The sequence below is a fragment of the Oncorhynchus tshawytscha genome, linkage group LG01 (assembly GCF_018296145.1).
Source record: "Oncorhynchus tshawytscha isolate Ot180627B linkage group LG01, Otsh_v2.0, whole genome shotgun sequence".
Lineage (NCBI taxonomy): Eukaryota > Metazoa > Chordata > Actinopteri > Salmoniformes > Salmonidae > Oncorhynchus > Oncorhynchus tshawytscha.
This window is the reverse complement of record NC_056429.1, coordinates 42,053,659-42,078,786: the sequence shown is the minus strand read 5'-3', so window position 1 is coordinate 42,078,786 and position 25,128 is coordinate 42,053,659. Positions and strand designations below refer to the sequence as shown.

At 44.1% G+C, this 25,128-nt stretch overlaps 1 protein-coding gene across 3 annotated transcripts in view; it reads right to left on the bottom strand.

Moving 5' to 3' along the window:
- LOC112250872 (phosphatidylinositol 3-kinase regulatory subunit gamma) overlaps window positions 1-25,128 on the bottom strand; it is a 293,219-nt gene that overhangs the window by 7,595 nt on the left and 260,496 nt on the right. For 2 of the 3 annotated variants that reach the window (XM_042321581.1, XM_042321585.1), the window contains 8 exons: window positions 17,863-17,977; window positions 5,156-5,254; window positions 3,457-3,637; window positions 2,812-2,937; window positions 2,389-2,531; window positions 1,978-2,154; window positions 1,246-1,320; window positions 825-998 (listed from right to left, as the gene is read on the bottom strand). In XM_042321581.1, the coding sequence (XP_042177515.1) occupies window positions 825-998; window positions 1,246-1,320; window positions 1,978-2,154; window positions 2,389-2,531; window positions 2,812-2,937; window positions 3,457-3,637; window positions 5,156-5,254; window positions 17,863-17,977 (1,090 nt within the window). Of the gene's footprint in view, window positions 1-824; window positions 999-1,245; window positions 1,321-1,977; window positions 2,155-2,388; window positions 2,532-2,811; window positions 2,938-3,456; window positions 3,638-5,155; window positions 5,255-17,862; window positions 17,978-22,463; window positions 22,608-25,128 lie in introns of those variants that run through there. The other variant, XM_042321590.1, reaches the window with a different exon arrangement.

The following is a 25,128-nucleotide window of genomic DNA, read 5'->3' as shown; positions in this document are numbered from 1 at the left end:
CCCGATCTAATATCTCTGGAGAGACCTGAAAATAGTTGTGCAGCAACGCTCCCTGTTCAACCTGACAGTGCTTGAGACGATCTGCAGACAAGAATGGGAGAAACTCCTCAAGAAGACTCATGGCTGTAATCGCTGCCGAAGGTGCTTCAACAAAGTACTGAGTAAAGGGTCTGAATACTTGTGTAAATGTCATATTTCGGTTTTGTTTTATTTGTCATTATGGGGTAATTTTGTATTTAATCCATTTTAGAATAAGTCTCTAACGTAAAAAAAAAAATGTGGAAAAGGGGAAGGGATCTGAATATTTTCCAATGGCACTGTATAAGAGCAGTTTTTGACACACTCACAGAGGATTATTGAACTACCACAATTGAGCAAAACTTACCATGGCATATCATCATCGCAGAGACTCAATCAGTAGTACATATTGAGAGACTGACACTACGGAGCATGCTTATCTTATTGACAGAATATACTTGAGTACTTACACTATGGAGCAGGCTTATCTTATTGATAGTATATACTTGAGTACTTACACTATGGAGCATGCTTATCTTATTGACAGAATATACTTGAGTACTTACACTACGGATCATGCTTATCTTATTCATAGTATATACTTGAGTACTTACACTACGGAGAATGCTTATCTTATTGATAGAATATACTTGTGTACTTACACTACGGAGCAGGCTTATCTTATTGATAGAATATACTTGAGTACTTACACTACGGAGCAGGCTTATCCTATTGATAGAATATACTTGAGTACTTACACTACGGAGCAGGCTTATCCTATTGATAGAATATACTTGAGTACTTACACTACGGAGCATGCGTAGCAGCCCTTCTTGCTGCTCTCCCTGATGAGGAAGGCTCCGTCAGGTTTGCCTAGTAGAAGGTCTTCAGACTGGGTTCTGTTCAGGTCTCCTACAAACCAGCTCTTCTCATCATAGTGGGGCAGGTTTTCATCCTCCTCCGTACTCACAAAGTACCCTCTACACACACAGGAGACAGGGGAGAGAGATAAGCATAGGATCTAGCGGAGATTCATTTTAGATGATTAATATTTGGTGGAGCCAACATATCAAATAAGGACGATTTTGCTCAAATCTATATCCCTCAAACATGAGTATAGTGAAAAGACTATAGTGAATGAGCCAATGTGAAGTCTATTGCTCCAAGATGTCCATGGTACAGATAAGAGTGAGCCTTGCAGTGCGAGGCCGTGCTCTGAACACTTACTCATCTGTGTTCTCGTTCTTGATCCCCAGCCAGTCGTTAATTCGTTTCTGTCGAACTCCTTTGTGATTGAGCCAGCTGGGGTGAAGAAAGAAAGAAAGAAAGAGAGAAGAGAGAGAGAGAGAGAGAAAATTAAATAAAGTTAAAGCCCTTCTTTCATTATGCGCATCGTTCCTCCATTGAACAGGACAGACAACAAAAGGTATTGAATTAATAGCACTCGCACAACCCTTCTGAATGAATCTGTGTATAGAAACGCGGCAGACCTGGTAATGCTATTCTCCCCAGGCAGCCCAGGGACTTCCCTATAAAGAGCCTGCCTTTAGCTCAGATGATACACAAACTTGTAATACAGCCTAGTGTAGCTTAGTGGTTCGGCAGGTAGCCTAGTGGTTAGGGCGTTACGCGAGTAACTGAAAGGTCGCTAGATCAAATCCCCAAAATGACAAGGTAAAAATCTGTCATTCTGCTCCTGAACAAGGCAGTTAACCCACTGTTCCTAGGCTGTCATTGTAAATAATCATTTGTTCTTAACTGACTTGCCTAGTTAAATAAATACAAATATGGCAGTTCTCCAGTTAACCCGGTATGAACTCCTTGCAGTCTGGGTTACTTACACAAGGTATGTGTCCCTACTATACACCTACAAGGTTAACTCTTTCCTCCATCATATATTACTTACCCAAGACACTGGTGTTACTCTGTTAACCCTTTCCTGTATGGGTTACTACTTACACAAGGTACTGGTCCCTGATCTTGCGGAGCTGGATGAGGTCAGGTTTGAGGCTGTTCATCTTCTTGTCCGTCTCTCGGTTGTCCAGCGCCTGGGTCTTCAGGTCCTGCTCCAGACGAATCTTACTGTCGTGGATCTCCCCTAGACGAGACTTAAGCTTCTCATAGTTCATCATGATCCTGTAGGAGAGGGAGCGGAGGGTGAGAGGGGGTGGATGGGTCAGGACACTGCATACTGTATGTGTACTATCAACCCCACAACCTAACATTCTGTTCAACACTTAAGGTCCATCTAGACACCACATTATCTGATGTACACAAACATGACTTTGCCTGATGACAAAGAGAGTGTATTCCAATTGGAGCAGGTCTGAGCCGATAAAAAAAGAAAGAAAAGAAAAGCCCCCTGAATACCTCTCGATCTCCTTGTCGTTGCCCTCCCGGCGGAAGCGCTCGATGTACTCTTTGCTGTAGCGCTCCTGCGTGTGACACTGCTCCTCGAAGATCTTGATGGTCTCGTTGAAGGCCTCGATGGCCGTCCTCTTCATCTGAATCTCCTGAGAGGGTTATAACAAAGACACCGGGGCAATCAGTCCTCCATTCATCAGCCTGAAAACGGTGCGATCGTCCAATGAATGAAGTCTACGTCTATTTGTCTCGTCTATTTGTCTCGATTTATCAGCCTGGCACAGTCATACACGATGACTACACAGTCATAATATAGAACATAGTTGGTGTCAGCCAGCTACTGGGTCTGTATTGGGTTTGGCGATACGGGTGCAGGGTAGGTGTGTGTGGTATGACGGGCTAACAGTAATAGTGTGTTGTGTACGGTACCTGTGAGGTCTTGGTGTATTCCTCATAAAGCCGGTCGTACTCCTTGCTCTTCTCCTGGTATTGATTGTGGTACTCCTGGAGCTTCTTCCCCACCGCGTCAATGTTGTCCTCTTTCACCAGCTGATCCTGAGAGGAAAGAAAGAGAATGAAAGGAAGAGAGAGCGCACATTAGAGGGAGATACATTGATATGAAGTGCAGAGAGCGAGCGGAAGAGAGAGAGAGAGGAGGAACAGGAGTTGGGAATTAGCCTGTCTGATTGTGCTTACAGAGGGAGGCTTCCTGATTAATTCATGACCCATGATGCCTTTCTCTAGGTGCAAGGGGGGTGAATTCTCCACGCTAAGGCTTTTGAGTAATGACTGGCTGAGCACGGGAACCACGAGAGAGAGAGAGAGAGTGAGAGAGAGAAGAATAGGCAGGGTTATATTTCACCATGCTGTGAATCCTGCTGTATAGGCACTTTGCCTGGGAAGGAAGGGAACAATCCCCAGCACTACTCATTAGATTGACTGGGGATGCACAGGAGAGGAGGAGGAGAAGAGCAGGGAGAGGAGGAAGATAGGTCCCGAAGAGAAAGAGAGTAAAGGATGAGGACAGTGAGAAGAAAAAGAGGGTGGAAAAAGAGTGTGTGTGTGTGTGCCTACCTGCTGGTAGCGTGAGATGGGGTACATGAGTTTGACGTCTAGCTTGGTGTTGTACTGGGCCAGGGACTCATGTCTGTAGTGACTAATCAGCTCCACCACAGAACCAAATGTCAGGGGGTCGGAGAAACCATACTTCCCATCCCGGTGGTAGATTTTGATCAACTTGTTGTTCCCCCCTTTCCTACAGAGAAGAAAACGACAGAGAGAGGATGCATGTATGAAAGAGGGCTTTCAGGAACCATTTGGACTAAATTAATTAAAAGAATATACATTTTAATAATACCTTTAACGACTACTACCTCATAAAAAAAACTTCCTCTATACATAAACTCTTGAGTGAAGTGTCTGATGCCTTACCTCACTGTTAGTGTGTAGTGTGGTAACCTACCTCACTGTTAGTGTGAGGTGTGGTAACCTACCTCACTGTTAGTGTGAGGTGTGGTAACCTACCTCACTGTTAGTGTGAGGTGTGGTAACCTACCTCAGTGTTAGTGTGTAGTGTGGTAACCTACCTCACTGTTAGTGTGAGGTGTGGTAACCTACCTCACTGTTAGTGTGTAGTGTGGTAACCTACCTTACTGTTAGTGTGTCGTGTGGTAACCTACCTCACTGTTAGTGTGTAGTGTGGTAACCTACCTCACTGTTAGTGTGTAGTGTGGTAACCTACCTCACCGTTAGTGTGTAGTGTGGTAACCTACCTCACTGTTAGTGTGTAGTGTGGTAACCTACCTCCCTGTCAGTGTGTAGTGTGGTGGTAACCTACCTCAGTGTTAGTGTGTAGTGTGGTAACCTACCTCAGTGTTAGTGTGTAGTGTGGTAACCTACCTCACTGTTAGTATGTAGTGTGGTAACCTACCTCACTGTTAGTGTGTAGTGTGGTAACCTACCTCACTGTTAGTGTGTAGTGTGGTAACCTACCTCACTGTTAGTGTGTGGTGTGGTAACCTACCTCACTGTTAGTGTGTAGTGTGGTAACCTACCTCACTGTTAGTGTGAGGTGTGGTAACCTACCTCACTGTTAGTGTGAGGTGTGGTAACCTACCTCACTGTTAGCGTGTAGTGTGGTAACCTACCTCACTGTTAGTGTGTAGTGTGGTAACCTACCTCAGTGTTAGTGTGAGGTGTGGTAACCTACCTCACTGTTAGTGTGTAGTGTGGTAACCTACCTCACTGTTAGTGTGTAGTGTGGTAACCTACCTCACTGTTAATGTGTAGTGTGGTAACCTACCTCACCGTTAGTGTGTAGTGTGGTAACCTACCTCCCTGTCAGTGTGTAGTGTGGTGGTAACCTACCTCACTGTTAGTGTGTAGTGTGGTAACCTACCTCACCGTTATTGTGTAGTGTGGTAACCTACCTCCCTGTCAGTGTGTAGTGTGGTGGTAACCTACCTCAGTGTTAGTGTGTAGTGTGGTAACCTACCTCAGTGTTAGTGTGTAGTGTGGTAACCTACCTCACTGTTAGTATGTAGTGTGGTAACCTACCTCACTGTTAGTGTGTAGTGTGGTAACCTACCTCAGTGTTAGTATGTAGTGTGGTAACCTACCTCACTGTTAGTGTGTAGTGTGGTAACCTACCTCACTGTTAGTGTGTAGTGTGGTAACCTACCTCACTGTTAGTGTGTAGTGTGGTAACCTACCTCACTGTTAGTGTGTAGTGTGGTAACCTACCTCACTGTTAGTGTGTAGTGTGGTAACCTACCTCAGTGTTAATGTGTAGTCGCCCTGCATTTTAGTGGAGGCATCCCGAACCAAGAAGGTCCCATCAGGCATGTCTCTCAGCTTATCATTCACCTCTTCCCTGAAGAGAGGGATGGTGAGAGGGATGGAGAGGGGGAAGATAAGGGGGGAGAGAGAGAGAGGTTACACATCTGAGGCAGTTGCTAGATGACATTTACAAGAAAGGCTCAACTTTCCCAGTAGTTATGGCAGTGAATATACACTTTACCCTCCGTCCCTCCCTCACTTCCTCAACACATTGGTGCCCTTGAGACAGGAGAGACTGGCACACATTGTTTTGTCATTGTGTGTGTGTGTGTGTGTGTGTGTGTGTGTGTGTGTGTGTGTGTGTGTGTGTGTGTGTGTGTGTGTGTGTGTGTGTGTGTGTGTGTGCGAAGGCCTGTGTCCCAACTCTCAGCTGAAACCGTATGGACAGTGGAGACATGTTGGGATGGTTTACCTTAAAACGAAACACACACACACACACACACACACACACATCCTAAATGGCTCCAGTCTGTATCCCAGACAGGCTTTAGGGGCTTTCCTGTCTGTCTGCAGAGCAGATTGCTCACCCTCCATCCCCTCTCCTCACCCTCCATCCCTCCCTCCCTCCGTCTGTCTGTCTGTCTGCCTATCGGTCTGTATGTCTGGGCCAGTGTGGGCAGTAAGCCTCGTCATGCTGAGAAATCAGCCTCCCACCTCCAGTCAGCTGACATCTCCATGGCCGTCTCTTGGACGCCGGGGGTTAACTTCAGCCTGCCGGAGCAGCTGGGGCCCTGTGTGTGTGTGTATGTGTGTAAAGGGGATATGGGGCAGTGTGTGGAGTTTATTTGACATGACACAGCGTTGCTCGAACACTGCTGCCCCAGGCTTAGATGAAGAGGGGGGTTCATTTACTGCCAAATTCCTTAAACCCTCTCCTAACTATGCACACTTGGTAACTTTCAGTTTTGTGTGTTTGAGTGTGTGTGTGTATGTGTGTGTGTGTTTGCGTGTAATGCATTGTAAACAGTGCGGCCATTAAATAATTTGAGTAATAAGAGCATGAAACACAACCCAAACTAGCCAGAGAGACACTGACTGACATCTAGATTGGGCCATGCAAATTAACCAGATTTTCTTTAAAAATCATTTATAAAGTTGAAGCCGGAAGTTTACATACACCTTGGCCAAATACATTTAAACTCAGCTTTTCACAATTCCTGACATTCAATACTAGTAAACATTCCCTGACTTAGGTCAGTTAGGATCACCACTTTATTTTATGAATGTGAGATGTCAGAATAATAGTAGAGAAAACTATTTATCTCTGCTTTTATTTCTTTCATCACATTCCCATTGTGTCAGAAGTTGACATACACTCAATTCGTATTTGGTAGCATTGCCTTCAAATTGTTTAACTTGGGTCAAATGCTTTGGGTAGCCACAAGCTTCCCACAATAAGTTGGGTGAATTTTGGCCCATTCCTCCTGACAGAGCTGGTGTAACTGAGTCAGGTTTGCAGGCCTCCCATGCTTGCACATGCTTTTTCAGTTCTGCCCACAAATGTTCTATAGGATTGAGGTCAGGGCTTTGTGATGGCCACTCCAATACCTTGACTTTGTTGTCCTTATACCATTTTGCCACAACTTTGGAAGTATGCTTGGGGTCATTGTCCACTTAGAAGACCCATTTGCGACCATGCTTTAACTTCCTTGACTGATGTCTTGAGATGTTGCTTCAATATATCCACATAATTTTCATGACGCCATCTATTTTGTGAAGTGCACCAGTCACTCCTGCAGCAAAGCACCCCCACAACATGATGCTGCCACCCCCGTGCTTCACGGTTGGGGTGATGTTCTTCGGCTTGCAAGCCTCCCCCTTTTCCCTCCAAACATAATGATGGTCATTATGGCCAAACAGTTCTATTTTTGTTTCATCAGACAAGAGGACATTTCTCCAAAAAGTACGGTCTTTGTCCCCATGTGCAGTTCCAAACCGTAGTCTGTTTTTTTTATGCCGGTTTTGGAGCAGTGGCTTCTTCCTTACTGAGCGGCCTTTGAGGTTGTCGATATAGGACTCGTTTTACTGTGGATATAGATACTTTTGCACATTTTTCCTTCAGCATCTTCACGAGGTCGTTTGCTGTTGTTCTGGGATTGATTTGCACTTTTTGCACCAAAGTACGTTCATCTCTTAGGAGACAGAACGCATCTCCTTCCTGAGCGGTATGACGGCTGCGTGGTCCCATGGTGTTTATACTTGCGTACTATTGGTTGTACAGATGAACGTGGTACCTTCAGGCATTTTGAAAATGGCTCCCAAGGATGAACCAGACTTGTGGAGGTCTACAATTTTTTTTCTGAGGTCTTGGCTGATTTCTTTTGATTTTCCCATGATGTCAAGCAAAGAGGCACTGAGTTTGAAGGTAGGCCTTGAAATACATCCACAGGTACACCTCCAATTGTCTCAAATGATGTCAATTAGCCAATCAGAAGCTTCTAAAGCCATGCCATCATTTTCTGGAATTTTCCAAGCTGTTTATAGGCACTGTCAACTTCTGACACACTGGAATTGTGATACAGTGAATTATAAGTGAAATAATCTGTCTGTAAACAATTGTTGGAAAAATTCCTTGTGTCATGCACAAAGTAGATGTCCTAACCGACATGCCAAAACTATAGTTTGTTAACAAGACATTTGTGGAGTGGTTGAAAAACGAGTTTGAAAGACTCCAACCTAAGGATATGTAAAATTCCAACATCAATGGTATACACTATTTTTCAAAAGTTTGGGGTCACTTAGAAATGTCCTTGTTTTTGAAAGAAAAGCAACCTTTTGGTCAATTAAAATAACATAAAGATTATCAGAAAAACAGTGTCGACATTGTTAATGTTGTAAATGACTATTGAAGCTGGAAACAGCAGATTTTTTAAATGGAATATCTACATAGGCGTGGAGAGGCCCATTATCAGTAACCATCACTCATGTGTTCCAATGGCATATTGTGTTAGCTAATCCAAGTTTATAATTTTAAAAGGCTAATTGATCATTAGAAAACCATTTTGCAATTATGTCAGCACGGCTGAAAACTGTTGTCCTGGTTAAAGAAGCAATAAAACTGGCCTTTTTTTTAGACTAGTTGAGTATCTGGCGCATCAGCATTTGTGGGTTTGATTACAGGCTCAAAATGGCAAATAACATTCTTCTGAAACTCATCAGTCTATTCTTGTTCTGAGAAATGAAGGCTATTCAATATACAGTGGGGCAATTAGTCCGCCACCAATTGTGCAAGTTCTCCCACTTAAAAAAATGAGAAAGGTCTGTAATTTTCATCATAGGTACACTTCAACTATGAGGGAAAAAAATCCAGAAAATCACATTGTAGGATTTTTAATGAATTTATTTGCAAATGATGGCGGAAAATAAGTATTTGGTCAATAACAAAAGTTTCTCAATACTTTATATACCCTTTGTTGGCAATGACAGAGGTCAAACATTTTCTGTAAGTCTTCACAAGGTTTTCACACACTGTTGCTGGTATTTTGTCCCATTTCTCCTTGCAGATCTCCTCTAGAGCAGTGATGTTTTGGGGCTGTTGCCGGGTAACACGGACTTTCAACTCCTTCCAAAGATTTTCTATGGGGTTGAGATCTGGAGATTGGCTAGGCCACTCCAGGACCTTGAAATGCTTCTTACGAAGCCACTCCTTCGTTGCCCGGGTGGTGTGTTTGGGATCATTGTCATGCTGAAAGACCCAGCCACGTTTCATCTTCAATGCCCTTGCTGATGGAAGGAGGTTTTCACTCAAAATCTCACGATACATGGCCCCATTCATTCTTTCCTTTAAACGGATCAGTCGTCCTGGTCCCTTTGCAGAAAAACAGCCCCAAAGCATGGTTTACACCCCCATGCTTCAGAGTAGGTATGGTGTTCTTTGGATGCAACTCAGCATTCTTTGTCCTCCAAACACGATGAGTTGAGTTTTTATCAAAAAGTTATATTTTGGTTTCATCTGACCATATGACATTCTCCCAATTTTTTCCTGGATCATCCAAATGCTCTCTAGCAAACTTCAGACGGGCCTGGACATGTACTGACTTAAGCAGGGGGACACGTCTGGCACTGCAGGATTTGAGTCCCTGGCGGCGTAGTGTGTTACTGATGGTAGGCTTTGTTACTTTGGTCCCAGCTCTCTGCAGGTCATTCACTAGGTCCCCCCGTGTGGTTCTGGGATTTTTGCTCACCGTTCTTGTGATCATTTTGACCCCACGGGGTGCGATCTTGCGTGGAGCCCCAGATCGAGGGAGATTATCAGTGGTCCTGTATGTCTTCCATTTCCTAATAATTGCTCCCACAGTTGATTTCTTCAAACCAAGCTGCTTACCTATTGCAGATTCAGTCTTCCCAGCCTGGTGCAGGTCTATAATTTTGTTTCTGGTGTCCTTTGACAGCTCTTTGGTCTTGGCCATAGTGGAGTTTGGAGTGTGACTGTTGAGGTTGTGGACAGGTGTCTTTTCTACTGATAACAAGTTCAAACAGGTGCCATTAATACAGGTAATGAGTGGAGGACAGAGGAGCCTCTTAAATAAGAAGTTACAGGTCTGTGAAATCTTGCTTGTTTGTAGGTGACCAAATACTTATTTTCCACCATAAAAAAAGAAAACTCATTTTTTTAAGTGGGAGAACTTGCACAATTGGTGGCTGACTAAATACTTTTTTGCCCCACTGTATATGTTAACTTTCTGTAGGCAGCTATGCTCTAGTCCATCTACGTTTCACACTACAGTCCCACTCAGACAGGTCTGTGTGTGTGTGTGTTTGTGTGTGTCAGTCTGTAAGTGTGTCTACGCGCACGCATGTGTGTGTGTGCAGCTTCAGCCTCCGATGTGTGTCAGCTTTGGCTGGTGGTGGTAAGCTAAGCTGCACTTTACACATTGTGTAGATGAAACAGGGGGTCAAGTAAAGCCAGTCACTAAGCAGGCCTGTAAGCTGCTAAAACCTGCCTGGCTGGGAGACTCTGCTCTATAGGCATAGTGTGGTCTGGAGACTCACAGACAGACTGCTCGACTGGAGAATTAGGTTCATTTTAAAGGCCCAGTGCTGTCAAAAATGGGATTTACCTGTGCTTCATATATGTATATTTGTGAAAATGATGATAATGCCCTTTTTGGTGTGAGAGCTGTTTGAGAAGACCACCTGAAATTTCTGCCTGTTTTCGAGTTTTGACTTGCCTGGTGGCATCACCAGGTGGTAAATTAGTTTATATACCAATAAGAAAGAGTTCCAAACCTTTCTGCCAATAACAACTAGTTTTCAGTTTCTCCTCCCCACTCAGGCCCCTCCCAGAGAGTCCGAGCAAAATTCTTGCTTGAGAAATTGCTCTTCGGTAAGCTATTTTTGTTTCTTTTTGAACATTTGAATTGAAAACAGTCACAGTAAGGTACTTAACTATTACCCAGAAATGGTTTAATATTGAGATAAAAAGCAGCTGCATTGGACCTTTCAAAGGTTCTTCCTTCTAACATCCTCTCTACCCCTTGCCACCAAGCCATACTGTACAGTACATTTCACAGTTAATATAAGACAGCCGAGAGAGAGCGAAAGAGAGAGAATTGTGAAAAAGCAGCAGGCCTGAAATGAAAGGGACTTCCGTGATCATGAGAGTGGCTTGAGTATTGACTCATGTGATCCCATGACTCGACTCAAGGCACCTTCTCGCCAAACAAACTCAGATATGCACTATACCAACACACAAGACAAACAGGGACCTTCGCACACACACACACACCGCACCACCCACCCCACCTGATTTGCACTAGTTAGTGAAACTTGTTGCTGCCATAGTTGACCTATCATACCATCTGGTAGTGGCCCATCTCGACTGCATGCCTGTAAGAGTTTGCTGTCTTCCACAGGCTTCAAACTTCCTTTTAAGATGCACAGAAAGCAGCAGCTGACTACTCCATTGTCGACACTTTTGATTAAATCAGTAGACCTATATCAATTTGAAAATAACATATAAAGTATCATTAGATTTTAAAACTATTGAATCGGTTTTCTTTTATCCTATTTTAGGCCAGAGTGAGTCTCTCTTCATTAGCCTACCTTTTTGTTCCTGCAGTGAGGAGGATTCGCCATCGTCATCAAATGTTTTTGTAATTATTCTGCAGGTTAATTGGCAAAAAGCCTGCCAGTATGCAATTAAAGGAGCCAAATGAACAGCTCTCTTACCAATGCAATTTGGTAGGCTTCTAACGAGTCACTCATTTTAACGTCACTGAAGTCCATCAGTAACCAGCTTAATTAGCCACATAGCTAGCTAAAGTAGCAAGGCTAATTGAGGCTATTTTGAGGCACCCTTGTCTACAACAACTCCATTCATATGAAACAACAGCCTCTCTGTTGGTTGATCATTGTAGCCTACTCCTCATTTAGCCAACTTAATTCCATCATTTCAGATTAGAAATCTCCCACTTCACTTGCTACCCATGGAGCCTAAAACTGTTGTTTTACAAACATGTTTTATGTAATGGTCTATCCTTGTAGGCTATGTAGCAATGCCACATTGATAATAACATTTTAGACAAAGTATTTTTCTTAAAAATGAATGCACTCCTAGTAATTTGGGGCGGCAGGTAGCCTAGTGGTTAGAGCGTTGGGCCAGTAACCAAAAGGTTTCTAAATTGAATCCCTGAGCTGACATGGTACAAATCTGTTGTTCTGCCCTTGAACAAGGCAGTTAACCCACTGTTCGTAAGCCGTCATTGTAAATAACAATTTGTTCTTAACTGACTTGCCTAGTTAAATAAAGGTTAAATAAAAATAATCGAATGCTAAAGTCCGTTTGGATATTTGAATAACTGTGCCCCTCCCTAGTCTAATTGCCCCCTTCTCTGCTCCTAACAGAGAGTAACATGACAGATCCAACTGAAACATAGCCTACCAGTATTCAAACTCTCTTTTATTTATTTCACCTTTATTTAACCAGGTAGGCCAGTTGAGGACAAGTTCTCATTTACAACTGCGACCTGGCGAAGATAAAGCAAAGCAGTGCCTTAAAAACAAAGAGTTACACATAAACATTTGTACATAACACAATAGAAACATCTATGTACAGTGTGTGTAAATGTAGAAGATTAGGGAGGTAAAGGCAATAAATAGGCCATAGAGGTGAAAAAAATTACAATTTAGCATTAACACTGGATTGATAGATGTGCAGATGATGATGTGCAAGTAGAGATACTGGGTTGCAAAAGAGTACGAAGATAAATAACAATATGGGGATGAGGTAGTTGGGTGTGCTATTTACAGACTGGCTGAGTACAGGCACATTGATCAGTAAGCTGCTCTGACAGCTGATACTTAAAGTTAGAGAGGAAGATATAAGTCTCCAGCTTCAGTGATTTTTGCAATTCGTTCCAGTCATTGGTAGCAGAGAACTGGAAGGAAAGGTGGCCAAAGGAAGTGTTGGCTTTGGGGATGACCAGTGAAATATACGTGCTGGAGTGCGTGCTACGGGTGGGCGTTGCTATGGTGACCAGTGAGCTGAGATAAGGCTGGGCTTTACCTAGCAAAGACTACTGGAGCCAGTGGGTTTGGCGACGAATATGTAGCGAGGGCCAGCCAATGAGAGCATACAGGTCGCAGTTGTGGGTAGTATATGGGGCTTTGGTAACAAAACGGATGGCACTGTGATAGACTACATCCAGTTTGCTGAGTAGAGTGTTGGAGGCTATTTTGTAAATTGCTGAAGTCAAGAATCGGTAGGATAGTCAGTTTTACGAGGGTATGTTTGGTAGCATGAGAGAAGGAGGCTTAGTTGCGAAATAGGAAGCCGATTTTAGATTTAATTTCAGATTGGAGATGCTTAATGTGAGTCTGGAAGGAGAGTTTACAGTCTAACAAGACACCTCGGTATTTGTGTAATTGTCCACATATTAGTCACAACCGTCCAGAGTAGTGATGCGAGTCGGGCGGGTGAAGGCAGCAATCGGTTGAAGCGTGCATTTAGTTTTACTAGCATTTAAAAGCAGTTGGAGGCCATGGAAGGAGTATTGTATGGCATTGAAGCTCGTTTGGAGGTTTGTTAACAGTGTCCAAAGAAGGGCCAGATGTATACAGAATGGTGTTGTCTGCGTAGAAGTGGATCAGAGAATCACCAGAAGCAAGATATTTATCATTGATATTTACAGAGAAAAGAGTCGGCCTGGGAATTTAACCCTGTGGCACCCCCATAGAGACTGCCAGAGGTCCGGACAACAGGCAAGTAGTTGTAGTTGGTAAACCAGGCGAGGCAGTCATTTGAAAAACCACCGATAAGAATGCGGTGATTGACAGAGTGGAACACCTTGGCCAGGTCGATGAAGACGGCTGCACAGTACTCTTTTATCGATGGCGGTTATGATATCGTTTAGGACCTCTAGTGTGGCTGAGGTGCACCCATGACCAGCTCGGAAAACCAGATTGCTCACTGGAGAAGGTATGCTGGGATTCGAAATGGTCTGTGATTTGTTTGTGAACTTGGCTTTGAAGATTTTAGAAAGGCAAGGCAGGATGGATATAGGTCTTTAACAGTTTGGATCTAGAGTGTCTCCCCCTTTGAAGAGAGGGATGACCGCGGCAGCTTTCCAATCTTTGGGGATCTCAGATGATACGAAAGAGAGGTTGAACAGGCTAGTAATAGCGATTGCAACAATTTCTGTGGATAATCTTGGAAAGAGAGAGTCCAGATTGTCTAGCCCAATTGATTTGTAGGGATCCAGATTTTGCAGCTCTTTCAGAACATCACTGTCTGGATTTGGGTGAAGGAGAAGCGGGGGGTCAAGTTGCTGCAGGTGGTCCAGAGTTGTTGGCCAGGGTAGGGGTATCCAGGTAGAAAGCATGGCCAGCCATTGAAAAATGCTTATTGAAATTATTTATTATCGTAGATTTATCGGTGGTGACAGTGTTTCCTATCCTCAGTGCAGTGGGCAGGTGGGAGGAGGTGCTCTTATTCTCTATGGACTTTACAGTGTCCAAAACTTTTTGGATTTAGTGCTACAGGATGCACATTTCTGTTTGATAAAGCTAGGCTTAGCTTTCCTAATTGACTGTGTATATTGGTTCCTGACTTCCCTGAAAAGTTGTATTGTGCTGGTCAATGGCAGTCAAGTCTGGGGTGAACCAAGGGCTATATCTGTATTTAATTCTACATTTTCTGAACGGGCATGCTTAGTTAAGATGGTCACTTTTAAAGAGCAATCAGGCATTCTCTACTGACGGGATGAGGTCAATATCCTTCCAGGATACCCGGCCAGGTTGATTAGAAAGGCCTGCTCGCAGAAGTGTTTTAGGGAGATTTTGACAGTGATGAGAGTTGGTCGTTTGACTGCGGACCCATTATGGACGCAGGCAATGAGGCAGTGATCTCTGAGATCCTGGTTGAAGACAGCAGAGGTGTATTTAGAGGACAAATTGGTCAGGATGTTACGGATTTAGGGTTGTTCCTCATATGTTCCTTGATAATTTGTGTGAGATTGAGGGCATCTATCTTAGATTGTAGGACGGCCGGGGTGTTAAGCATATCCCAGTTAGGTCACCTAACAGTACGAACTCTGAAGATGGATGGGGGGTAATCAATTCACATATGGTGTCCAGGGCACAGCTGGGGATTTAGGGGGGTCTATAACAAGTGGGCAATGGTGAGAAACTTGTTTCTGGAAAGATTTTTAAAAGTTGAAACTCATTGTTTGGGCACAGACCTGGATAGTATGACAGAACTCTGCAGGCTAACTCCACCCCCTTTTGCAGTTTTATCTTGTCGGAAAATGTGGTAGTTTGGGATGGAAATTTCAGGATTTTTGTTGGCCTTCCTAAGCCAGGATTCAGACATGGCTAGGACATCAGGGTTGGCGGAGTGTGCTAAAGCAGTAAATAAAACGAACTTAGGGAGGAGGCTTCTGATGTTAACATGCATGAAACCAAGGCTTTTACAGTTACAGAAGTCAACAAATGAGAACGACTGAGGAATGGGAGTGGTGCTGGGCATTTGCACCTCCCATATAATGTGAGTTAATTTGCATAATGTGAGTAAATTTGTTAATTTGTCTCAAATAATGTGGTAACGATGTGTAGAAATCTGCACGGCATCTGTACCCAGTGGCCACTGCATGCAGAGGTGTGTGCATGGGGCTGGAGAATTTTCAGAGATATAAGTTCATGAAATTAGTTTGATGTGCACTTCGTTACATTTAGAATTAAAACATTGAAAAGTAAATCATAATATAAAATCCCCCAGTGTTTTCCACTAGCGTCAGCTGTTGACTATACAGCCGATTACAGACTCATTTTCAGCCAGGCTACTTTGTCCACTTAAATTAACTACACTACTTTCCAATTCGCTAGTCCAAAAAAGTCTGCAGAGCCCTTTCCCAAAAGAATGAAGAATATCCATCTTCTAGCAATCTATTGATAGGAGGACAGGCGCCTGTCATTCACAAAGTGAGAGATAACAGGTAAACACTGCTGTCTGCACACCTCTTTGTCCCTGGGTGTGTGTGTGTTGTGTGCGCTGTGGTTGCAGTCAAATTTCTTCACACTGAGGGAGAGAACATGAATTTGCACCTCCCATATGTGAGTTAATTTGCACGTCTCATATAATGTGGTAACGATGTGTAGAAATCCACTTAGCCTATTGTTTTCTGGCACATTCATTTATTTTATTTTGCATGCAAGGTCTGACATTATCGATGGCCCGCTGGCACAGGGACAGTAAAAACACATGGGGCCAGAGGATTTCATCAGTAACTTTTCAGTGCATTCCAGTTCATGTACCTGCTCTGTCACTGTCTACCATTGAAAACTATTGAAGACCACACGCATAAATGTCAGGCTATTTGTATTTGAGCAATATGATTGGCCATTCATTCAAGCACCACCACACTCCCGCGAGTCACAACTTCTCAAGCACAGGAGCAGTACATGAGTTTGTGCCTTCACACAGCAAACGTGAGCTGTCCAGAGCAAAAGGAAGCGCCCATCAATCTACTCGCTGAGCTTAATTATTTTATGGAAAGTGATTTACAAAATGAAACATTCAAGGGAACATACTAGCAATATACCTGCTCCTGTTGATAGTCTGCATAAAGAAAGCTATGAAAAGACACTTAGTGTTAAGGTTTTCTTCCGATGAAGGAGAGGAGGACCAAACTGCAGCGTGGTTAGTTCGATACATCTTTAATAAAAGATAAACACAAACCGAAACAGCCCTATCTGGTGCAGACAGAGACAGGAACAATCACCCACGAAACACTCAAAGAATATGGCTTCCTAAATATGGTTCCCAATCAGAGACAACGATAAACACCTGCCTCTGATTGAGAACCACTCCAGACAGCCATAGACTTACCTAGACAACTCTACTATACCACAATCCCATAACCTACAAAAACCCCAAGACAAAACACACCACATAAATAACCCATGTCACACCCTGGCCTGACCAAAATAATAAAGAAAAACACAAAATACTAAGACCAGGGCGTGACACTTAGCATTCGTCTTGGCTAGCCATGGCGTAGTCTCTTTTTTTGTCTTAAAGGGGCAGTGTCCGATTTTCAAATCTTTTCAAAATGACATACTTTAGAAACAAAAATGAATGCAATTAATACAATGCTATTCTAAAGAATAGAGTAATGACTTGCATTGCTAAATTATATTACATAGCTTTTAAATACATATCATAGTCACCAAATATAGCCAAATATAGACAAAAAGCATGCCAACCTATAGGCCCTGCATAACCCCAAATCATTTAAAAACTACACCATTTCCGGGCCAGTAGAAATTCAGTTCGGGCCAGTAGATTTTTGGCCAAATGGCCCAACCGTTTGCATTTTTGATATGATGTCTATCAGGACTAGCCAGAAAGTGACGTTAAAGTGAGTGACTCGTCAGTAGACTACCGAATTGCAAGATGAAACGCAAGCGAGAGACCTGTTCATTTGGCTCCCAAATTTGCATACTGGTAGGATTTTTGGGCGATTAACTGCAGATAAATTATGAAAACATGTGATGAAGATGGTGAATCCTCCTCACTGCAAGGAACAACAGGTAGGCTAGTGGAGAGAGAGCCTCACTCTGGTCTAAAATATGATACAAGAAAACCCTTTGAATGGTTTTAAAAACTAATGATACTTAAATGGTATTTTCAAATTGATATAGGTCTACTGATTTAATCAAAGTGTTGACAATGGAGTAGTCAACTGCTGCCTTCTGTGCCTCTTAAAAGGAAGTTTGAAGCCTGTGAAAGTCAGCAGACTCTTACAGGATTATTTAAATGCCCAGGGCAGTCCAGTTTTGTTTTGCCTTTGTTTTATATCATATTGTACAACAGCTGATGAAACTAACACCGACTGCAAAAGTGTGAAACAATTGATACGGGTTATTTCCTGATAGTTGCTGTTTCAAAATACAATGTAGCATTAGAATATACCAGCGGCCACCAAAATAGAGCTTGTTCGGCAAAAATGTATTAACCAGACCCCCCCAGCCCAGGGGAGCCTGGCTAGCTACTTTTTTTTTTTTTTGGCTGGGTACTCAATGTGCTTGTGAAAACGCTGATCCCCTGAGCTGTCAGAGCACTTTCATAGGAGGGCAAAAGGGCAGCTGCTCGGGCACTGGTTGAGCCCTATTTGTGCATGTGCCTGGTGTGCGGAGTGCTACCTTGATATGTCTCCCCAGTACCATTCTGCTTCCTGTAGCGACCCCCCAGCCCCCTCCTTCACACCATTGCTGCTGCTCACTGGAGTCATGGGCTTGGCCGGCTTGGGAGGAAGAGCTGCAGAGACACGGAAAAACAAAGAAGGGAATAGAGAAAGACAGAAGGTTAAGGGCGAAACAAAAATAAAAGTGGGCTTCGACATGTATGAGGCGTACTGACATGACAGTGGACCTGAAGCTTGTAGGAAACAGTCTTCCCTTCCTGTCATTCCTCCTTTCTTCACATCTACTTCTGGCTTCTGAGTTCATCCCTTCCCCCCCGCCCCATCCCTCAGGCTTAGATTATGTCGCAATCGGCCATACTGGCCATGCTTCTCCTCCCTCCCATTCAGCATTGTGTTAATAATTAACCAAGAAGAGACCTCCCTCCACGGCATTTGAAATCTAGAGATTCTGTGAGAATACTAATTGGAAGATAAGTAGCAGGAAGCAGAGCTGGGCTGGCCAGATCCCACTCACCCCAGCTAACAGTAGAGAGAGGTGTACACACACACACATACATACATACATACACAGACAGGTCAAGGCTGCTAGTAGAGGGACTTTGAGGGTCAGGGAGGGGTGAGATAGGGAGTAGAAGGTAGGGGCGAGACATGCCACATGCCAGGTGCAGCAGAGAAAAAAGTGTAATAACTTTTCTAGCTTTAGGGGAAAATAACCCTCACCCCCCTCCCTTTGCCTCCTCTAGCCCAACAGCGGCTACAGTGTTCATCTGCAAAACCCAAGCCAAGCATAACTAACCTGCCTCTGACCCAGACACCCTACTCAGCACCCACAACCACACACATAGACATAGACTTAGACACGCACACACACACACGTGAGTATATGTGTATACACTCTGGTCAAGATAGTCACTGACTTTAGAGAGTGCCCTTTCAGAGAGCACACACAACAAAGAGCCGTGTGTGTGTGTGTGTGTGCGCGAGCACACGCGTGTGTTTCATCTTTCATTCAGGGGTCTCCACTGGCTCTTTGGCGGGCCTCTAGAATGTTCTGTCCCTCTCTAGAACATTCAGGGCTGCTCTGGGAACCCACACACACCAGGGAGAGAAGACACAAGGTGACATCATGAAAGGCAGTCAGAGGAATCTCATAACTACACTACTAGAGGGTCGTCCAACCAGGCAACCAGGCCAGCCAGAGACAGACACCCAATCCCCCAGAGTCATCCAGGACACATTTATTGACATAACCATTTCTCAATGTCCCCATGATAGTCACATCACTCACTGTCTGTCCCCATGCTCTACAGCAGCAGTTACAGAGAGTCACATGTACTGAGGGTATTACTACTGAATGAACTATGCATGACGGGTGTCAATAAAGGGAATTGGAACATGTGACAGACATACAGCATAGGAAACAGTTCTTAGTAAAATAGGTTAGTCGGAGCAGACTGAGTACAATATTTACTTCGCTCCGGCAGTACAGAGCTAGGGGAATATAAAACTGTGTCTGGGACACTAATGAAAACCAGTTCCTTCAGTTGGGTTGGCAGTTGGTCCACGTTGGTCCACGGGGGCAAGCACACACACACACACACACATGCGCACACAAGCAGGGTTGGGGAGTAATGGATTGCATGTAATTACGTTAGCAGTAAAAAAAAAAAATATTGTAATCAGATTACAGATACTTGAAAAAAAAAATTGAGATGATTACTTAAAAATTCAGAAAGGATGTTTGCGCAAAAATGATTTGACATTCAAATCAGCATAAAAAAAGGCTTGATCTTTTTGTTTGTTCCGCCTGAGGGAGTCTGACCACAAATCAAAGACCACTGTGATGACACACCAAATGTGTTTGATGGATCGCGGGAAAAGAGCAGGAATAGGCTTTTTATAGGCTACAGTCCAAGCTATGTCTTCCAATGGTGCCACTGTTGTCGGCAACCAAAAGTTATTCAACTTGAATAAACGCTCGGAGGTAAGGACATTTTACATTTTCATTTTAGTCATTTAGCAAAGGCTCTTTTTTATTATTTTTATTATTATGTTTGGAGGACAAAAAAATGAACTTTGTTTTTACAGCTAACACTCCCCCCTACTTTGCAGAGGCTCTTATCCAGAGCAACTTACAGAAAGAAGCCTTGTTCAAGTGCACATAGACAGGATTTTCAGCTAGTCAGCTTGGGGATTTGAACCAGCTACTTTCCAGTTACTAGCCCAACACCCTTAAACATTAGGCTACCTGCCGCACAACAGCAGTGGTGTAGCCTATGGGCGATATAGAAATCACTTTGATGTGAATCACACTGCTGCTCTCTCGTTTAGCTTGTGGTTGTTGTGGATGGCTGTTCACAAATGTTCACAAATGTATATGTGTATTTTAAAAGACGTTTACACTGCCTATCAATCATTGTTTTCGTGACCAGGGTGTATTTATTAAGGAAAACGTTTACCGTTTAAGAACCAAACAGAAAGAAACAGAGCAAATCGAATGTTTCGATTGGGCAAATTCAGGTAGGTCCCTCCTCGTTTCCTTCAGTTTAAGAAACGGCCATTCTGTTGCAAAATGTAATGAATGTGCACTCAGTGGACAGCCAGTAAGCTTATAAAATGCGCTCTTGCAACAGCTGCATAGTGCGGATCCCAGCCTATGGTGTAAAAGTTTGAGGGAGTTCCTCCCTTCCTATATACAGTCAACAAGTTTCATTTAAGAAGACTAAAATGAGCTTTTTGGTCTTCATTTAAGGTTATGGTATGTATTAGGGTTAGCAGTGTGGTTAAGGTTAGGGTTAAGTTTAAAATCAGATTTTATGACTTTGTGGCTGTGCTAGCTAGTTACCACTCTGCACAGCTGACTCCAGAACAAGATTCATGACGAAAAACACTAACCTGCACTAATCTAAAAGTAACTGAAAGTAATCCAATTACATTATTGAGTTTGGGTAATCCAAAATAAATGTTAATGATTACAATTGTGGACTGGTAAATGTAACGGATTACATTTGGAAAGTAACCTACCCAGCCCTGCGCCACACACACACACGCACACGGTGAGCCAGCCAGGCAGCCCAGGAGACCGAGCTCCCTCTCCTCTTCCCTGTGGGGTGAGTCATCTCCACCAGTGAGAGAGAGCCAGGGGCGGACCTGCCTGCCTAACTCTCCTCCCCTCCTCCTCCTTTCTCTCCTCTCCTGTCCTCCCTATCCTTGCAGGTGCACACACACTGCTTTCACTCTCTCTCTCACACAGCACACAGGGGAAAGAGCCAGGAAGCCACAGGAGGAAGAGAGCAGAATTGGGGCCAAGTGAAAATGAAAGCCCTGACTAGCTCACAACCTTCACCCCCCTCCCCTTCCAGGACCTGTGTGTGTGTGTGTGTGTGTGTGTGTGTGTGTGTGTGTGTGTGTGTGTGTGTGTGTGTGTGTGTGTGTGTGTGTGTATTCATCCCCACTTTATCATTAACAGATTCCTTTTACATATGACTGGCTGAAGTGGAGCCCCCCAATCCATGACACATACAACAGCTCGATCAGAGCCAGTTCCAAAGAGCACATTATGCAGCTTGCATAGGACACAGGGTCAAGCCTCAGGCACAACTCTCTCTGTCTCTGTCTGTGTGTGTGTGTGTGTGTGTGTGGGTGTGTGTGTCTGTGTCTGTGTCTGTGTGTGGCAGCTGTTGGGTCCAGAAGCAGGAGCATGTTAACCAGAGTGTGTTGGGCGCCAGCAGAGTGGTATTAACACTGCCGCCCCACAGCAACCCTTCACACACGCACGCACCACACACACCCACCTCAGTGAGATGTTGATGACTGTCTGAGAACTTTAAGTAAAACCATAAATAAGTCAAATCATAATTGACAAGTAAAATAAACAGACATTTGCACCATTGTGCAAAAGTGCAAAGTTACTGAATAGAACTTGGAATAAAAGTAGCAGAACAAAGTACAATCCAATCCAAACTTCATTATTTATTTTTTGGGGAGGGTGTAAGCCCCAGAGTGTGTAAGCGGAGCAGAGGGTCTTTTACACACACACACACACACACACGCACAACACACACACGCACGCACACACACACGCACACACACACACAGGGGGACAAAGACCCTCAGGAATGAACACACACACAGTTTATACATCAGTCTGTCTTTTAAGCTGTTCAACACATGTAGTCCTGCAGATGCAGTCCACACGGCCAGCCTGCCAGCCAGCCAGCCAGCCAGCCAGCCAGCCAGCCAGCCAGCCTACCCCCGGGCCCCTCAATCCTGTCACACACACATAAGCCCTCATTCCAGTCCTGTCCAGTCGCAGTCGGCACTTTGCTTCACACACACACACACATACACACACGTACACACACAAACATGGACCCACATATACACACACACCCACAGACGGAAGCACAAACGCACAAAAGGGATGCGGGCCAACTGACAAGAAAAGAAAGAAAGGGGAGGAGGACAGAGAAAGAAAGAAAGAAAGAAAGAAAGAAAGAAAGAAAGAAAGAAAGAAAGAAAGAAAGAAAGAAAGAAAGAAAGAAAGAAAGAAAGAAAGAAAGGAGAAAAAAAGGAAAGAAAGCTGGTGCTGGGTCTTACTGTCTTCCTCTAGTGGGGTAGGTGTGAGCTGCATTAGTCCTGTCAGCTGTCTGTTCCTTTCCCTTTCTCTGTGTGTCTGTCCGTCAGTCCCTCTCCTCTCTCTCTCTGTTCTATCTCTCTTTCCTCCTCTGTCAGACTGGCGCTGCGAAACAAGCCCTGATCCTAAAATCAGACAGCTAGCTAATCTCTGAATGGAGACCTGATTTGGCCAATAAGAGCACAGCAGGGGGGTAGGGGTGGACCCTGAGAGAGGGGGGGAGCAGCAGAGAGAGAAAGAGAGAGCAAGAGAGAGAGAGACAGAGAGAGAGAGAGAGAGTTACACCCTCAGAGTATATAAATTATTTCAGGGACATGTTGAGAAAGAGAGAAAAAGGGAGAGAGTCAGGGAGAATGAGAGGGGCTCAGGAAGAAAAAGAGCACACACAGCGTGTAAGGCCTCACTAAACCAGACACACACACACACAAACGAGGGATGTGACAGATGGGCAATTTAAAAAAAGTTTAGACAGCTCTTTTTTCCATTAAAACTATAAGAAAGATGCATAAAATGTTCCCTTTCAGACGGTTGAGCATTGCACCTGTACTACCATGACTGTACCTCAATTACACCTCGCAAAGTATTTCCATACAGGACTCCGCTGCTGTCGCTCGCCTTCCTTTGCCATTTTTCCAACAGTTAACGACGATGACGTAGTGGTAGAGAGTTGACTCCAAAGTAATTGATTCCTCGACTCCTCGCACGTTGACTACCGTCACCGAATCGAGGGCTAAGATTAGATTCTGCTTGGAATCGAGTACTAAGATTCAGTATTTTCGGAAAGTAGGAGACTGATTAGTTGCTGTACTTCCAAGAACACAAACACATCTTTCATAGCGAGCTAGCGAGGGACGGGGAGAGAGGGGGAAGGGGCACAGTACAGGCAGGTCGGCCACCAGGCAGACAGTCAGAACTGTTTTCTAGGCCTGTATCTCACAATGGAATGCAGTATCTCGCAATTTCTTGGCTTACAATATCTCGGAACTTTAGAAAAGCAGGACCTACCATCAATGAATAGGCTAGAATATTCTACACGCAACAGACCGAAGACTGAACACACTAACATCGTTAGCGAAGAGAAAGAGAAGGGGTGTAATCATTAGTCCAAACAGTTGCGAATCGAAACGTTTCGATTGGACAAATTCAGGTAGGTTCCTCCCCGTTTCATTCCATTTGCTTCCGTTTAACAAACGTTTTGCATCATAATCGGTGTAATGAATACGCCCCCAGGGGGGCAGTGCGAGGGAGAGAGAGGAGAGCGCAGGGTAGAAAAAAACATGGCGCGCATCTTGGTAATCTGTCTTGCATGCCTCGCAAATTCACCTAAAGTTCACCTCTCCCTCTCTTGTTTTATTTAAATTACACAACTTTCCACATACCTTTATAGCCCATCATCCAGTTAGGCCAAAACGCGGGAAATAATGTTTTGTGATCGGTTTGGGAGTTAAGGATCCCAATGTCATTTTTATGTTTATGTATACCCCCCCTCCCACACACACACACACCCTGTGGCCAAAGCTGTGTCTGAATGGGAAAAGACAGGCACATTCTGCTCTCAGCCCAGTTTCCACAAGTCAGGCCTGACCAAGCTGAACACTTCGAACTCTAGTACTATTTATACATGTGAGGAGAGAAAGGGAGAGCAAAACAGAGTCAGGGAGACAGAAGGAGAATAGAGTGAAAGAAAGAGATTTGGGAGGGAGAGAGAGATGGAAGAAAAATGTTTATACTTAACAGATGTATGTGTTCTGGGGCTCTTCCCAGCCTAACATGTGTCCAACATGAATCTCAGAATAGAATAGAAGGCAGAAAGAGAGAGAAAAAGAGGGGGGGGGGGAGATTGGGAAGAGAGGGAAAGTTGCCATGTTTGCTTAAGACACATTATGAATCCTTAGCCCTGCTGCATCTCTCCACGGCAGACAGAATGAGACCGAAAGGTTGTGTCTACACTTGACACTTACATGCAGCTTCTGCTGTCAGAATACGAAGACGGGTCGAGATGCACAAAAGTCACTTTGTGGTCAGATTGTGTTCAGATCTGGCTGACCACTTCGCTGATGTGGTCAGGGATGCATTGGGTGCAGATTTCTGAAAGCAACCAGGCTACCGAAAGCGCATACAGTGGCAGATGCCATCAGTACTCCTCCCACAAGTCTCCAGAAAAGGTGTGTTTTAGGTCCGAGAGGCACCTTTTCATTGTGACATTGGAGGAAACGACTTCCTAGCGCGTGAGGAACGTGTTTGCTGGACTCATAAATGTTAGCCAGCTAGCTAGTATTTCGAAGGAAAACATTTTTTTGGGGGGGGGGGTCTAGAGTTATGCTAACCCATTTGCAATCCCTTTAACCTTGCTTGCTAGCTTGCTGGCTAGCTACAGAAGTTAGCTGGCTAGTTAGCTACCGCCATCAGTTGTTGTGTTGTTATTATTATATTTAGCCTATTCCACCGTTTGTAGAATGCACACACTGGCAATTGAATGTAGTGCGGGAAAGGGGAATCCAGGCACACTGTTGGACACAATATCTACATTGAAATGTAGGTGTAGATGCGCGACACGTTCGGAGTTCCATGATCATAAATCTAGGGTCAGAATACTAAAGCTGCATGAACTGTCAAGTTGAGACATGG